Below are 18,148 nucleotides of genomic sequence, written 5' to 3' on the forward strand. Positions count from 1 at the left end.
GGTAGTGAGGGAATCTGTGGTGGAGGGAGTCATTGGGGGGCACTAACAAACATTGTTGCACAGGGCTCCATCAGCCCCTTAACTAGGCCCTGCACTTGAGGCCAGTCCACCTCACCCATTGATCCCTCCATTGGCCTTGTTTCAGCAGTAGTAGCTGCAGCTCACCAGTGGTCAGCAATGCAGGATTTACACGCACACCAAACTAAGTTCACAAACTTCACGGTCTCTCTGCTTCATGCACACGCACTTTCAACAAGTGCTGCCTGCTTTGGGGCCACTGGAATTATGCTGCAATGGAGGACAAAATTATATAGCAAAAAAGGCTTCAACGTTATGCAGTATACTTTTTGATACTTTATTATTTTGACATTATTACTCATTTGAAGTCTGTGCAAACATGTTGCCTTATTAGTACCAGTGTAACATACAAATGCAGAAGTGAGAAAGGTGATCAGTCAACCTTTGCAAAGGGCTGTCCATTTAGCAGAAACACAAGTCTAATTCTTTAGTAACTTTTGATCTGTTTGAGCTACAAACAATTTATTAGTTAAAATCTTCAACTTATGCAGCAGATGATGCATTATGTGGCAAATATTGCAGGGCTATAATTATATAGAAAACATTTGCAAAGTAGGATATTTTGGCATTCATGTTTAAACTGCTCTTGTGGAAAAAGGGAGGAGAAGTGCTGATGAAAGAAACTCCATCGTTCGGAGACAAATGGCTTGTGCTTCCACTTTTAAGCATATTTGGGATATTTATGAATGTAGTTTAATGTCAATAACTCATATTAAACCTTAAATAAATGTGTATCCATTGGTTGAATTAAATAACGTAATAAGCTGTAACTGGTTAGTGAAATGCCAAACAAATACTAAAAATTAGAATAAATTGCTCTTTCTGGCCACACCTCTGACTCCGCCCATTGACCCAATCCTCTGGTTATTCCTGCCCTTTGATTCTCCGCCCACAGTTCTCCTACTTTTTCCCCCCACTTCGACCACTGGTTTCATACCATGTGTATCAAAATCCCTTAACATTCTTGAACCTGAAACCAAAATAATGGTGGACTAAACAGTGAGATGCATGTTAACTTTGAAGATAAAAAAGACCCTACGCTTTCAGCAGCATCTTTTACAAGATTGAGAACTGAGTTACTGATTATGTTTGTGCTACTTTTGGGGAAGATTCGGTGCTGACTTTGAAGTTCTGAATTCATGAGCCCACTCAAATTCACCCCATTTACCAACAGATGTTTTTAGTTCCATGCTTAACTCTAACCTTAGCATGAGGGGTGTACATGTAAGACCATTTGTAATAGGTTTTTTTTTTTTACGGAGTTTTTCATAGCTCGAACTTCACCCGGTATTGAGTATCAGAGCGCTTTACATAGCACCAGTTACGTTACATGAGGACTCATTCCTTTTTGTTAGGCACGGGGAGATTAAGTGATTTGTCCAGAATCAAAGGATGTTTAGCGTCATTGCCGAGACTCGAACCTATAGATTCGAGGTTGACCACCCGAGCCGTTAGGCCAACTCCTCTCCCCTTAGCTAGGAAGGAACTAGAAGTCTCTTGTCATCATATCATCTGTAGCTTACTCTTAAGCATATTACTTTCCTTTTATAAGGTAAACACTGACTGGATAATCAGTGTTGAGAAGTATTTAGCTGGCATACTATAGTCAAGATCTCTAAACCTACATCACCTTCTTAAGTACACCTTTGACTGCTTTGTTTCGCTGCCCTGGGAGACGTAAGAAGTACTTCCCTTTCATAGAGAGACCAAAACCAAAGATTTCGGCATCAGCTACCCTGTGGATAAAAAGTGCCACCCCCTCTTACAGGAAATACTGTTTCATTTGTCTGTCATTTGGACAGGCATCCCTGGTTGATCGAGGACTTCCAAGGGTCTGTTGTCTTTACTTTTCCCATTAGAGCTATATAATTTTTTCTTTTTAATTTTACTTCTGTTCTCCCATAGGATTAGGTTTGCAATCTAGTTTGAGCACAGTAATTGTGGCATATAGAAAGGATTTGGATTGTTTTGTATTGTGTTCCTACCATGTACCCTATGTTGCTTGGGAGAGGTAATGGCAGTGATGTTGCACAAGCCTGATAGTTAGCTTTGTGAAGCAGGCTAGCTAAAGTAAAATGTCAAGATGGAAGGCAGCGTTGGTGGCACTGCAGACAGAACAGTAGCTTCCGCCTCCACACACAAGGCAAACTTTGAGCCATGAGAGGCTTAGATGTCCATGTCTTCTGTGTACATGGTGAGATATCAGTACTCAGAAAAGAAGTCCAAGCCAGAGAAGCTCTACAATGACGAATATTCTATTTTTGGAGCTACTTTGCCTGGTCAGATACAGTGATAATACACAGACGGTGAGTAATGCCTATCTTTGCTGGTTATGATCATTTGAGGGCACAAACCTTGCTCTAAGCCTCTTCTAGAAGAATGTTTACATATTAGCCGTCTATCAGCCAGAAGACTAAAAGCTCAAGTAATCTGTGTCCATGACTTGTGTGCTGAAAAGTTTAAAACAAAAAAGAAAGGTTTTTGTTTCCATATATGAAAGAAAATAATAACGGGGACTCTATTAGCCAATGAGGTGTTTGCACAAGGAGGAATCCTATTGTGCAAAATCTTTTCCGATTAATAGGGCATGACTTAGTTTAAGGAAGTCACATGGGCTTGCGTATCTATATAAACCAAGCTTCTTCAGTGCTTTGCTGTTGGTATCAGAAAAATGATGGCTAGCAAAAGAGCAGCTAAGTGCAGACGTTAGGAGAAAACCCCTCGAATGATGAAGATGGCTAAGGCAGAACTGGATCCAGAATTTGATCTTCATCATCAAGCCAAGTTCCACAGCCTAGCAGACTCTTAAGCAGTTCTGACATCCAAGTGTTTGCCAATATGGCTGACACAGGGAGAGAACAAAGAGGAAGGAGAAAAAAGGCGTAATCAACACCAATAAGGTGATTCCTTTTCATCCCGTTCCTCGTCACTTGATGAAGAAGGCTTGTCCTTTAAGGGAAAGAATGTCAGGAGAGAGAAAGTGGATCGGATCTTGCATCATCTTAGAGACGTTTTGGGGTTTCTTCCAGCAGAGTTAAAAGAAAATGAACCTTCTCTTACTTCTCACTATGTGAAAAGCTGCCTGGTCCTGTTTTCCAATCGCATGAAAAATCTGCTTAAAAAGAAGATGCTTCAGCCACGTCAATCATCAAGAAATCAACATCAGCAAAAATATCAGCATTTTTTAATTTAGTGAAGTAGTGGATAAGGAAGGCCCAGTGGGATATCATATTCAAGACTTTGTAAAGTCTTTGGAAAACACATGTTTGAGATGGTTGAGTGCAAAGCTATGGTAGCGACATCTGTTCAATTCCCCTAGAGTTGATTTTCATCCCTCCTCCCTTACCCAGAAACAGAGTAAGAGCAGCAGCTCTGGGGGATAGAACAATAGATATAATCCAGACAAGAGCAGTGGTACAAGTTCTTGTGGTTGAACAAGATGAAGAGAGTTAATGTATAATCTTTCAGGTACAAAATGCATCAAGGAGGGGTTTGACAAGTACTATAGCTGAAGAAGGTGAACATGTGAACATCAACGATCCTTTTCAGAACGCATGTATCCAGAAGATAATCCCATTGATGGAGACAGGATAGTTCATGATTACTTTGGGCCAGCAGGATGCATACCTTCATATTTCAGTTTGCAATGAGCATCTGAGGTTTCTAGGATTTGTGGGACAAAGTATCCACATCCAGTTTTCTGTTATCCCTTTCAGTCTGAAGTTGACTTTGGGGTTTGTAGAAAGATCACGACTCCCCAGTAGGCTAAATATATGATCAAGGGATTTCAATACACCCTTTTTTGGATGATTGGTGAGTCCAATCACCATCAAGAGTCCAAACAGAATGTCATCTACTGCAAATGATCTCACTCCTTCAGAATCATGGTTCAAGATTTGGAATTCATAGGAGCAAGATTCCCGACAGAGAGAAGAAACCTTTCCTCATGGAGTCCGTTGTTTTGAAAAAATTCAGAGGCATGTTTCATCCTTTTTGGATCAGGTTCTCCCAGAGTTTGGCTTCAGGGAGTCATGACAGCTACAAAAATGTTTTGCTCAATATCTTCTGGCATCCATGATCTAAGGATGTAGAAGCCCAGATGTAAATAGGCAAATAAGTCAGCAAATCAGGGGGAAACCGATGTGATGGCTAGATCTGAGGACCGGAAACCCTGTGCAAATAGCCAGTTCCAAAGATTATCACAACAGATTCCATTGGATATGGATGGCGAGCGACGATGGACACTGTGTACCTTCATGACAGTCGGTCTCAACATTGCAGGACAACTGAAAAAGGCTGTAGCTCTCAGGCAAGCTCTAATGGGATTTGCTACCTAATCTTATATATATATAGATATATAGATATATAGATATAGATAGATAGATAGATAGATAGATAGATAGATAGATAGATAGATAGATAGATAGATAGACATGGGGTACTCATTCTAGGAGCTTGGCATCACATGCCGTCTTGAATTTTCATGGGGATAAACAACTTCTCTTACCCTTTCCAGTCAATAAACATCAAGAAGCCGGACAATGCCCTAGCGATGGGCCCAAAAGGGTGTTTAATTTCACCTGGAACTATTGTCTGAACCCTCTGATTTTCAGGGAAATCTGCACAAAATGGAATGGCCCAGAGATGGATAATTTTGCCAGTAAGGAGAATGCTGTCCGTCTCATGTTTCTTTCCATGTTTACAAACATGGGAGCTTGGGTGATATATGCATTGACATGTCAGCAGCCTTTGTGGCTTCTCTATGCTTACTTCCATATCCTCTGGTTCTGACAGTTTTGATGACTCTTTTGTGTAGCCCCATTTTCTTGAGAATTTTTCTATACCGTATGATCCATGGATTAGGTCCTTCTTTTATTCTTAAAGTCCACTCTCCCTTTCGTTTAAATCAAGAGGTTCTTTGACCGGAGTTCATAGCCAAGCCTGCTACACCAGAACAGGAACCTCTGCACTACTTAGATGTCAGAAGGGTTGTCTTGGTTTATTTGGGGGGAGGCAGGTGTATACCCTCCATTAGGAAGGTGGACTCCTTGTTTGTTAATTGGATCAGCAAGAAGAGGTCTGAGACCCTCAACTCCCTCTTCAAGCAGGTGGTTGCATTCCACTCTTGCGGAAGTTATTCAAACAAAGTGACTCCCTTGTCTGAGAGAGAATTCAAGGAAGGTCAAACAGTGGCTTGTCGGCTCTTTCTGCAGAAGTCCAGGGTGCTTCCATGCTGTAAATCTGTAGGGCAGATACATGGGCTGTGCTCTCAACTTTCTGCATTATTGTACCTGTTGTAATAATACTGGGTATGTAGATGTTGGTTCCAAAGTGCTTTATATTGTGTTATAATGAAAACTCTGCTATTATACACAAAATAAGACTTAATAAAGCTTTAACAAGTGTTGCGTCATATAAGCCTTTTTTTTCTCGAATCAAATTTTGCCTGGATTACTTTATAACATTTTGTGTATTCCTCAAAGAGCAATGACGTAACATAATGTTTCAATTCCTTACTGGTAAATCCGTTACATGGAGTCCTTCCTTCCTCATTAGGTTATTCTAGTTATTAAGATCCACTCATCCTTCCTTTGACGTGGCAATTTGTGAGTCATTTTTGGAACTGAAGTTTGGTAGGTTGCAGGATTTCCTGCATAGAATGGTTTCTTCTATCCACAGGGTAGGCGGTTCCTGTCTCTTTGGTTTTGGGGGTTTAGGGCAACAGTGTGTCTGTCTGAACACTGATCAGGTGAACACTCTTCAATGGGTAATGACTTGAACGAGGAAGAAAGATCCCAAAGTAATGGAATTAACAGTAAGTAATGGAATCAGATCTATTTGTGGGTTAGCAAATCAGGCTTTGAGACTGCCCAAAGACTGCCATGAACTTTGTAAAAGTCATAGGTTCAATTTCCATCAGGTCCACTCCATAGTCCATACTTTTAGGACAATGAAGAGACTACTATTGAACTGTGATATTCATAAAGAGTGTGATTTTGCTTATTTTGAAGCGACAACTCTTGAGTATGCTATATAAATGAAATGTACTGAATATTATAATAAACATGGATAATAATCTTGTGATTAATATGACTGATGTCTTTGCTTCTATTATTCTACTACCTTTACTTCTCATACATTTGCTTCATTCTCCCTATGGACCTTTCCATAACATTTATATGTCCCTTACTTTTTCATTTTCACTTCATTCCCTGTCCCTAAACCCACAAGCTACAATTTCCTTTGGTCTTATGTTTAATTTAAATTAATTGCATTCAATTTCATTTACACCCCCTTACCCAAACCCTATCTCCATCCGTAATTAAATGTTAATTTTTTAGAATGTCACCTTTTTCTAACTGTACCTATAACCTCAAATTAAATTAGTTTCAATTATTTTCCATTATAAAAATGTAATACCATCTTTATACCTGTCATTAATTGTAATCAATTAAGTTGGAGCTAACATATTGGTACATTTGTTGTCATCTTAATGATACCCTTCCTATAGAAATATTTTAAATACATGTTTTTGCCAACATTAACATTCATTGTATTATATTCAGAAGCAATTCTAAAACGAAAGTAAAAACTGTAAAACCTTTTTTCTAACTGCAACACTAATCCTAACATTAGTTTGTTAAATGTTTATTTTATTTTATTCAATCGAGTTAACACTAAGCCTAACTGTAAATATGTTTGAATTTATTTTACATTAAGTGTAATTAGCCAAGTAATCGTATTCTAATGACAACTATAATCCTTTATTTTAATTTAACTGTTCAATTAAGTACAGTTTACCCTAACCTTAATCCTAAATTAAACAAAACTACATTTATGGTGAATTATTTACTAATAATTAGAACATTTCCCTTATGCTTAATTGTAAATTATATTTTCCTTAAAAGTGATTTCCATCTACTCACATACTGCACAAGCTGGGGGCAGTGAATATGCCACTATGTGCGAGAGGATGTGCGCAGGAGGGGTCTTTATTTCACATCCTTTGTGAGTGGCCTGTGATCTAGTCTTACTGGCAGGTAGTGACGAGAGTGATTTTTAAGGTCCTAGCGGTAATAGTGCTAATGGACATCAAATGGTTGCTCCTGATGATACAGCGGGAGGAGGACTGGCATAGACGCAATAGATTTTGGCTAGCGCTTGCAGCGGGTGTGGCAAAGTGCAACATAGAGAGGTGGTGGCGGGCTCTTCTCCCCCGTCAGTGACAGAATGGGACGCTGATCTAGATTGGTGCCAGAAGGTGGAGGAAGTACTCTTCCTAAACAAGGATGTCCCAAAAATTGGGAGAAGATATGGGGCTCCTGGTGGGACTACCAGGGAGCGTCCCTGGAGACATGAGTTAGCAGCGCACTAGCAATTTCTGCCCGGGTGAATGGAGGCGAGTGTTATTTGAACGATCATTGGATTGTGTGCTAATGTGTTGCTATTCATTCATGCAAGAGATAGAGTTGGGCTTCTCCGTGGTGTGCCACCTATACTCTACTGTACTTGCAATGAGCCTTCAGACAATGTATTATACGATGAGCCGGTTTAATAATAAAAAAGATTTTCCCAAAAAAATTTAAGTGATTTCCATAATGTTTTGCATGAAACAATAGAGTATCTTAATATACAAAACAAAAAGTACAGATGCTGTCAAAACAATTGCAAGTAAATTTCAGACAAAATACACGAGGTAAAGTAAAGTGTGGAAACAGTTATGTTAACTTTTGTGTGGCAAGGTATTTATCTGAACTTAAATTGACTATTTAGCTTACTTGTAAAGAATAGCCAGTAATCATTCTTGCCTTTTGGGGGGAGAATGTCATAAGGGTTTTTCCTCCACTTGATTCAGATGGCATAATTTCTGGAACTTTTTGGCATAAGCCTGTCCAAATTGGGAATCATTGTATTGTTCGGTATTACATAACCTAAGGCCAGATATGCAGAACAAAAATTTGGTCACAAATGCTTTGATTCGCAGTTTACCACAAAAATGTTTTGCATTGTACTAACCCCATTTTGTGAGTCAGTAACTTCTTTCAAACTTCTAAAATCGTTTATTAGAAAAGGATAAGAAATCGGTATTTGGAAGAAACATTTTGTAGGCATTCTTTCAAATAGCAATTCCTATCCACCTGTATCAGTGGCTTAGGACCCAAAAAGTGGTTGTAACCTATTGGAAAGTTACTGACCCCAAAGTTGGGGTGGTAACGCATTCACAAAAGGGAAGAGATCCCTTTGACAACCCTTCTCCTTTGTGAATATAAAAAATTGAATTTATTGGGGAGGTTACAGAGGTACATGGAACACTGAATATCCTCAGGCAAACTTTTAAAACATTTTAAACTTTTTCTTTAATGCCACCCCTGTTTCTTTTAAGAAAAACAAACTCTATAAAAAAAAATGAAAAGCGATCATAGACATGGCCTGCTGATCCCAGTAGGCCACCAACATTTGATAGCCCCCAATTATAGTGAGTCACAATTTCCTATCTCATGAATGTTGATAAAGTAGGTAGGATTCTGACCCAGGATAATTCCGAATTTTGTGAAATGACTTATTAGTACATAGGTTGGTTTGCAAAATATCTGTGGCCAGTATATTGCGACCAGTGATTCATACACCTGGCCCTTCCTTCCTTCTAAGTAGATCATAACTGTTGCAGAGCTAGAAAGGGTTGGGGGTGCAATCTGGTCATAATTTCAAGTCATTATTTATGGGCTGTGATGAATGTACACAAAGTTCAGAAAGACTCCAGAACCTAACATTTTAATTTTTTTATGATCTTGCTTTTCAATAGGCTTGGTGAAGGCTCATTGTAATAAATGTGAGGTGGACTGAGGGACTCACTGACTGTCTCTCCCAAAGGAGGCCACAAGCAACTCCTCAATAATGTGTACACCTAATAATAAGCGTGCATCGAATTATTAAACAAGTGTGCCTTTTCTTAACCATGTCCCCTTTCTGTGTACTTCAATTGCTGATCTGCTGACAAAGTGTCAAAGCGAATCGAGTCCTTCTCATGAATGCAATTGTAAGCAAATGAGATTTATTGACATGTGACAAATGGAGGTGCATTGAAGTGATGTTATATTGATCTGTGTGCGAAGCATGTAATGATTATAGTTGTCTTTATAGCTTTCTTGGTGCACTCCATGACCCAAAAGTAATATCTTGATTTTTTTTTATTTTTTTTTGTAGGAAAACAATTTTCTGTAGGGCTGCAGAACCCAAAACAGGTATGTGAAGCTGTATTATATTTTTGGAAAGGATTTAATGAAGAAACTGTGGGGCATCCGCGTGTGCAGGGAAAAGAAATACCAACACTTGTCTGCTAATAGGAGCCAGTGTATTTTGCGGCAGTATAACTTTATGAAAACGCAGCGATGCATCAAAGTCTGTACCCTGGAGCCCAAGCTGTACTTACTGCTGTCTGGGTTTGATCTTCCATGAATACTTTGTTTCATGGTGTATGGATATACACTGGAAATTGATGAGAGATTAACTAAATATTACAAAGCGTTAGCTGTTCCTTCCTTGAGTTAGTTTATATTGAAAGACTGAGCGGACGAGGATCAGTTACATTTGATGCACAATACTGCCATCTAGCGGCTGCTGGAGACTTTGCGAGAGCGCTCTACGATTAATGTATGCCAAAGTGAAAGGAATGAGCTCTTTTCTGGACGCCGGCAATCTATCCAAAGGGCACCGGTGAACTAAGCGAGCTATTCCTTGTTTGGCTTCAGACTGGTCTTCTGAAATAAAAAAAAAGACATTTCATCTGCAAAAATGCATAGCCTCAAGCATCTGCTCTGCTACGGATGTCGGGCACTGTTATTCTTATTTACTGTAATACATTATTGAAGTGGCGTGCTGTGCAATGCGAACTCTAACTCTGAAACATTACAAATAGAATAAGGGTGAATACTTTGATCACATTCGAAGCTGTTTGCAGACTCAAGTCCTGTTATCGCCCCAAACCAAGAGTATTTTGAAACCAGGTTATAAAATAAATCTGTATATAGCATATCGTCGGGTGCACTTAACAGCCCTTTCGTTTTCCGGTATGGCAGGGCAGCTGTCGCCAGACAATTATGTAGCCATCGCTAGAGAGGGGCTTTGGCTCTGTCTACAGGTTGGGAGCCAGAAGTACATGTTTTGATTGGGCATAAATTGTGTGCTTCCACAAGAAAGTGCTTACCCTGAACACATCTGTGATAATTTTGTTTATTTTCCCAGCTGCCCGAGCTTGATTTTTCAGGGGCACATCCATGGCATTGTAATGCTATTAAAGTGCCTTGGATAACTGGATAATTTATGTTGTTTCTCAGGCAGCAGCACAGATGGGAGGAGGGCAGTCATTAACCTACATTGATTTTTAGGTCTGGCTTGGCAGTGCAACTGTCACTTGACCTTTTAACCTACTCCAATATTGTTCCACAGTTCCTTGCTTTCACACAAATACACACTAATTCCCATGCTACTTACTTGTAATTCTTCACATTATCATACACAATTCTTTCAAAGGCAGCCCTATTTGGCATTGCCAATGCTTGTTTATGACTGAAGCACTCAAAACTAAAGAGAACGCTTTTCATTTCACGAGTATGTGAAAAAACATAGCCTGGATAGAGTGACGGAAAGCGTAAAGCCCCTTTAATATGCAGTGACCTGAGAGGGGAAGTGACATCCTTTCGCCAATAATCCTCTTAGACATTATTGAAGAAATTTAGAAGTCAATGGCAGTTAATTAACAAATCTACAGCGGATATCGGTCTGCCTCCTTTAGTTCACAGGTTAGTTCCCAGACAGAACTTATTAGGTTGAGGTCAAGCAAATCACTGTTTTTAGTAACAACCAGCATTTGCATTATCATGACGAAGCAAGACTATTGCACTGAGCACTATAAAAACACAGTTTTCAATTTGCCGAATACATCCGGTGCTTCCACTCAGTGTGTGGAGCAGAATACAGGTTACGTACACTGGTGCTTTGCTATCGTGCAGTGTGGAAGTTGGGCACTCCAGGGCCAGACTTAAAGAGCTGCGAGTGTCTGTTCGGTCTGCCATCTTTCTCCCTCTTTATCCATCTGTCTTCTCTCCAGCTGTCTGTTCAGTCTACCATCTCATTCTCTCGCTTTCCTTTCCTTTCCCTCTCTTTCTGATTTTCTCTCACTTTGTTTTCCACTTGCTTCCCTTCTCTCTCCATCTCTCCCATCTCCCTTTCCCTATCAGATCTCTTTTTTTCTCTCAGACGAGTCTCTCGCTTTATGTCTGTCTTTGCCCTTCTTGCTTTCTGTGCCCATCTCTTCCTCTTTACCTCTTCCTCTTTTTTGCTCTCACTATTTGTTTCCCTCCCCCCCCCCGATTTCTGTCTCCCTCACTCGCTTCTCTCTACCTGTTTTTCTCACTTGTTTTCCCTAATTTCCTCCCCCTTTTCTCTCTCTCCCTCTCTTTGTCTTTGTAGCTCACTCTGTATCAGTGCTTGAAATGGAAAAATAGAGGTGCAGGTACTCTGCACCAGAGTACCAGTTTTTTTACGCAAAGTGCCGGTACTATCCAACTAAAAGTATAGCATTTCTCTTGAAGTGCCGGTACTCTCCCTCTCAAAATAAAAAAGTGGCGGTACTCCGTACCATTTAAAGCACTGCTCTGTATCCCTGATACAATAGCACAATGGAAAGTGCTCTACCAGCAGGGCCTTCTTCTTTTGAAGAATGAATAACTTTATATTCCTATCTAATTGGGGAGGGGGCATGGGAGTAGTAGGATAAGATAAGATGTGCAGGAATCTGTGGTACTGGGCCCCATGATGGGCATGGTCGGGCGGGATGGACAGCCTTCGCATGCGTGCTACTGGCCCTGCATGCAGCTATTTCAGACCGATCTCAAACCCTGTTATGAACGGTTGTCTTCAACCAATAGTCTTCAAGCAGTGGGCTGTGCCATCTCTTGGGAGCTGGGCACCATGCTTTTGGGGAGGTAGTGAAGGGCACAAGAGACAAAGAATGCTGTGTGTGGCTCCAACTGCCAAATTAGAAGGCAGGCCAAACCAGAGCAGAGATCAGTGAAAGAAAAACAGAGACTTCCAACCCTGCTCTTTAGTTGCCCTTCATGAATTTATTTATTAGTAGTTTTATATAACATAAACAAGCCCCAGTGGGCGGCAAAATGCTTCACATGAGCTTTGTAAAATAATTGCGGCCCAGTTACAGAAAGCTGGAGACAAGAGGACAAGGGCGGCTCCTCCATTTTAGTGGAGGAGCGTCGCCCCACTAAGAAAAGCCCTAGACCAGAGCTGAAAAATAAAATAGTAATAGGTAATTTATTACAATTTTATTTCTCCGCAACCAACTCATCCTGAAATGAGCGGCGGGGCGGGTCCAGTGCTGCCAAGTGGCAGCAGGGAGCTGCAGGCTTAAGTTTAAAATGTGCATGTCCCTTCGGTCGTCCATCTTGTGACCGCCAGCCAGACATACGCATTTTAAAACTTCTCTAACCTAGCTGTCTTAGTCAGCTGGGTTAGAGAAAGCTGCTCTGATGCTGGTGAGAGCAGCTCCAGGATTGATTAGGGGATTTCGCCGGGTACCGCGTGGGAGCCTGCCAGTAGACCAAAGGAGAAGGACGTTGCGTCGCGGAGGAAGGTGAGTCTAATTTATTTTTAGTTTTTTGTCACCAACTTCACCACCCTCGGTACATGCCAGCCGCCATTAGTCAACACAAATCAAATCATAATGAACATAAAGGGTGATCATGAGTGGAAGGAAGGTAAATTCAACCACAAGAAACACCTGCATAAAGGCTAGCGTCAGCATTCACAGTGATAAAACAATGTTTCGCCACAATACTTAAGCCTATCGTGAGCATTCAAGGGAGAAAGTTGCTCTGAAACAACAAATTCCCTCTTTTCCTTTTGAACGTTTCATTGGTTGATGGTTGCATAGACTTCAGGACCTTTTGGGCACTTTGTAACTTTCAGTGCTTTACCTTCTGAAAGGCTCATATTTTAAGGAGAATGGTGTCAGGGCTTCTAAGGTAGCAGTGGCTACCTGATATGATCACAGGTTTCTGAGTGAGCTAGTTTAGAGTCCCATAGTGTATTGCCGTGTGAGTTGCATGCAAATTTGAATACCCTTTGAGCATTTATAGGAAGGCACTTCAATGCCATCGTATTTGGTGAGATGTGATTGAATTTCCTCAGGCTAGTCAGCAGCTTAGCATCTGCATGAAGTGTACTGCTTTGTTGGGCTAGGTGGGTTTTAGGAATTCCTAGGCGTAGCGAGTTACCATGGTCCAAACTTGGGAACGCAAGGAATTTAAATGCATGTTTGAGATTAGGGACTTGGATGCAATACTTAATTCCTCCAAGGAATTTGAGTTAAAATTGTACCCCTTCGGCCAGTCAGTTAATATGTGCTTCTAAGTTACGGTTTTGGTCTAAAATGAAGTTAAGCAACTTGGAGCCTAACTTCATTCTAGACAAAAACAGACATCAATGAAGGGAAGGCTTTTCTTCACTGGGTGCGTTGACTGGAAAGGGGCATTAAGAGAGGGCTCTGAATACACTAAATTTTGAGTGAATTTAGTTTTCTTGTCACGGTGCATGATCTGAGTTTGAATATCATCATAGACCAAGACAATAAATTCTACACCTTTGAAAGAAGATATTTTCAGACAGAGCTGAGTGATATCACTGTAAGTGATACAAGTTGTTTGAATGGTTTAGGGCTAAGGCAGGAAGTTCCATGTAAAGGATGAAGAGAGTGGGTGTGAGAATGGAGCTGTGGAGAACCCCTTGCTGAATCAAAGTGTGGTTTGAGAGAGAATTACCTGCTCTTGTGCGTTGACACCATTTATCCAAGTATGATCATAACATGTTGGATACTGTACCACTTACCTCAATTTTCTTCTTGAGACTACTCTGGGGAATGGAGTTATTCACCATGTCTAAGCTGCTGATAAGGCCAGAAGGATGTGAGTGCACAAGCCCTCTTATCCAAAATTTGCAGTGCATCATCAGCTGTGTTCATGATAGCTTTATCTGCGCTGCATCCTGGCCTGATGCCTGATTGGATCTCATCCAGAAGGGAATTAGCCTACATGAAGAGTTTGATCGGAGTCTCTAAACCGCTCTTCGCTACTTTAGCTACAACATTTTGAGACATGATGGAAGTTGTTCAGGTCCTCAAGATCAACTTGATACTTAGTAAAGGGGAGAACAGGCTTATTTTTAGGGACTGTTCCTTAGGATAAAGCAGTAATAATAGTTTTCACCCAATAGGGTAAACTCTTTGAGAAATGTGCTTTGATTGGCGTCAGAGAAAAGAGCGGAATGTTTGGTTTTTGCAGGTGAAAAGTAATTCCTCGCTATGTTTCAGATCAAAGGATTCATTGGATGATGAGGGGTGATGTAGTGACCTGGGGAAGGGCACTAGGACCCTGCAGTGGACAGTGGGGACAAAGGCAACCGGACACCACATCCAGTCAGGGGTATGGGGGATTGGCATTGCAGAGGAAAGAGGGACAGACGTGTGTGTGAGCAGCCAAGAAGAAACCAATAACGTATTCCACATATTCTTACCTGTCTCGTGTGTGCTTTGTGGGGGCCGAAGACACGACAACTGGCGACGAAGGCGGGTTCATCATCTGGCAACCCTGCTCTTTAGTTGCCCTTCATGAATTTATTTATTAGTAGTTTTATATAACATAAACAAGCCCCAGTGGGCGGTTTAATGCTTCACATGAGCTTTGTAAAATAATTGCGGCCCAGTTACAGAAAGCTGGAGACAAGAGGACAAGGGCGGCTCCTCCATTTTAGTGGAGGAGCGTCGCCCCACTAAGAAAAGCCCTAGACCAGAGCTGAAAAATAAAATAGTAATAGTTAATTTATTACAATTTTATTTCTCCGCAACCAACTCATCCTGAAATGAGCGGCGGGGCAGGTCCAGTGCTGCCAAGTGGCAGCAGGGAGCTGCAGGCTTAAGTTTAAAATGTGCATGTCCCTTCGGTCGTCCATCTTGTGACCGCCAGCCAGACATACGCATTTTAAAGCTTCTCTAACCTAGCTGTCTTAGTCAGCTGGGTTAGAGAAAGCTGCTCTGATGCTGGTGAGAGCAGCTCCAGGATTGATTAGGGGATTTCGCCGGGTACCGCGTGGGAGCCCGCCAGTAGACCAAAGGAGAAGGACGTTGCGTCGCGGAGGAAGGTGAGTCTAATTTATTTTTAGTTTTTTGTCACCAACTCCACCACCCTCGGTACATGCCAGCCGCCATTAGTCAACACAAATCAAATCATAATGAAAATAAAGGGTGATCATGAGTGGAAGGAAGGTAAATTCAACCACAAGAAACACCTGCATAAAGGCTAGCGTCAGCATTCACATTGATAAAACAATGTTTCGCCACAATACTTAAGCCTATCGTGAGCATTCAAGGGAGAAAGTTGCTCTGAAACAACAAATTCCCTCTTTTCCTTTTGAACGTTTCATTGGTTGATGGTTGCATAGACTTCAGGACCTTTTGGGCACTTTGTAACTTTCAGTGCTTTACCTTCTGAAAGGCTCATATTTTAAGGAGAATGGTGTCAGGGCTTCTAAGGTAGCAGTGGCTACCTGATATGATCACAGGTTTCTGAGTGAGCTAGTTTAGAGTCCCATAGTGTATTGCCGTGTGAGTTGCATGCAAATTTGAATACCCTTTGAGCATTTATAGGAAGGCACTTCAATGCCATCGTATTTTGTGAGATGTGATTGAATTTCCTCAGGCTAGTCAGCAGCTTAGCATCTGCATGAAGTGTACTGCTTTGTTGGGCTAGGTGGGTTTTAGGAATTCCTAGGCGTAGCGAGTTACCATGGTCCAACCTTGGGAACGCAAGGAATTAAAATGCATGTTTGAGATTAGGGACTTGGATGCAATACTTAATTCCTCCAAGGAATTTGAGTTAAAATTGTACCCCTTCGGCCAGTCAGTTAATATGTGCTTCTAAGTTACAGTTTTGGTCTAAAATGAAGTTAAGCAACTTGGAGCCTAACTTTATTCTAGACAAAAACAGACATCAATGAAGGGAAGGCTTTTCTTCACTGGGTGCGTTGACTGGAAAGGGGCATTAAGAGAGGGCTCTGAATACACTAAATTTTGAGTGAATTTAGTTTTCTTGTCACGGTGCATGATCTGAGTTTGAATATCATCATAGACCAAGACAATAAATTCTACACCTTTGAAAGAAGATATTTTCAGACAGAGCTGAGTGATATCACTGTAAGTGATACAAGTTGTTTGAATGGTTTAGGGCTAAGGCAGGAAGTTCCATGTAAAGGATGAAGAGAGTGGGTGTGAGAATGGAGCTGTGGAGAACCCCTTGCTGAATCAAAGTGTGGTTTGAGAGAGAATTACCTGCTCTTGTGCGTTGACACCATTTATCCAAGTATGATCATAACCTGTTGGATACTGTACCACTTACCTCAATTTTCTTCTTGAGACTACTCTGGGGAATGGAGTTATTCACCATGTCTAAGCTGCTGATAAGGCCAGAAGGATGTGAGTGCACAAGCCCTCTTATCCAAAATTTGCAGTGCATCATCAGCTGTGTTCATGATAGCTTTATCTGCGCTGCATCCTGGCCTGATGCCTGATTGGATCTCATCCAGAAGGGAATTAGCCTACATGAAGAGTTTGATCGGAGTCTCTAAACCGCTCTTCGCTACTTTAGCTACAACATTTTGAGACATGATGGAAGTTGTTCAGGTCCTCAAGATCAACTTGATACTTAGTAAAGGGGAGAACAGGCTTATTTTTAGGGACTGTTCCTTAGGATAAAGCAGTAATAATAGTTTTCACCCAATAGGGTAAACTCTTTGAGAAATGTGCTTTGATTGGCGTCAGAGAAAAGAGCGGAATGTTTGGTTTTTGCAGGTGAAAAGTAATTCCTCGCTATGTTTCAGATCAAAGGATTCATTGGATGATGAGGGGTGATGTAGTGACCTGGGGAAGGGCACTAGCACCCTGCAGTGGACAGTGGGGACAAAGGCAACCGGACACCACATCCGGTCAGGGGTATGGGGGATTGGCATTGCAGAGGAAAGAGGGACAGACGTGTGTGTGAGCAGCCAAGAAGAAACCAATAAAGTATTCCACATATTCTTACCTGTCTCGTGTGTGCTTTGTGGGGGCCGAAGACACGACAACTGGCGACGAAGGCGGGTTCATCATCTGGCAACCATCACCCACAGAAGAAGCTGACGCGTGCATCGGAGTCCCCCCCCCCCCCCCCCCCCCGGAGAAGCAGAGAGACGGAGCCCACCCTGGTCCGCTGGCCAACAAAGGAAGAATGGTAGCAACATCAGGAGTAGCTGAGGGGAGAAGAAACGGAGCCAGGAGCCCACCCTGTTCCGAGTCACCAAAGGAGCAACGACGCGGGAGCCCACCCCGATGAAAGCGGTAAGAAAACACTAAAACAGCCTGCAAGCAGAGCACCCGCCGGTGCGCGAAAGGAAGAAGATAAGCGTCAGGCAAAGAAGCACACGATCGTGCCTGCAACCCACTAAAGAACAGACGCGTGAAGGCCATCTTAGGAGGCCAAGCAAAAGCTCGAGGGGCAGAAATCTCGCGAGACTATGGCGGCCATATTGAAGTCAGGCAACTAAGCCAATAGGAGCAGGAGACAGCTCGGCGGCCATTTTTAAGTCAGGCAGCCATTGAAATACATAGGAAAATAAAGAAATAGAGTGAAGCACATAAGAAAATAGAAAAAAACATTGGAAGTACAGCAAGATACAGAGGAAATAAAGGGACAAATAAAGGATTAAATAAAGAAAAAGAAAAAGGAGTCAGGAAAGTGCCAAATAAGGACAATGAGCGACAGTGAGAAGCAGAGTACGCAAGCAGTATTCCGCAGGCCTTTACCATTTAGCCTATCGGAACCGCAAGTGGGAATCAAGTGGGAGAGATGGATCAGACAATTTGAGCGCTACATGTGCGCCACGGACGTCCCGGATAGCAAACAACTGTACCTGTTTCTGAATCTCGCAGGGGATGAAATAGAAGATCTGCTTTTAACATTCCCCAATGATC

The 18,148-nt window shown here is 41.7% G+C and overlaps 1 protein-coding gene across 1 annotated transcript in view; it reads left to right on the forward strand.

The window, feature by feature from the left end:
* CHST8 (carbohydrate sulfotransferase 8) overlaps nucleotides 1–18,148 on the forward strand; it is a 1,187,960-nt gene that overhangs the window by 1,139,148 nt on the left and 30,664 nt on the right. The window contains exon 4 of the mRNA XM_085637913.1: nucleotides 9,283–9,320. Within this exon, the coding sequence (XP_085494039.1) occupies nucleotides 9,283–9,320 (38 nt within the window). The remainder of the gene's footprint in view (nucleotides 1–9,282; nucleotides 9,321–18,148) is intronic.

This window comes from Triturus cristatus, chromosome 12 (assembly GCF_964204655.1).
Source record: "Triturus cristatus chromosome 12, aTriCri1.1, whole genome shotgun sequence".
NCBI lineage: Eukaryota > Metazoa > Chordata > Amphibia > Caudata > Salamandridae > Triturus > Triturus cristatus.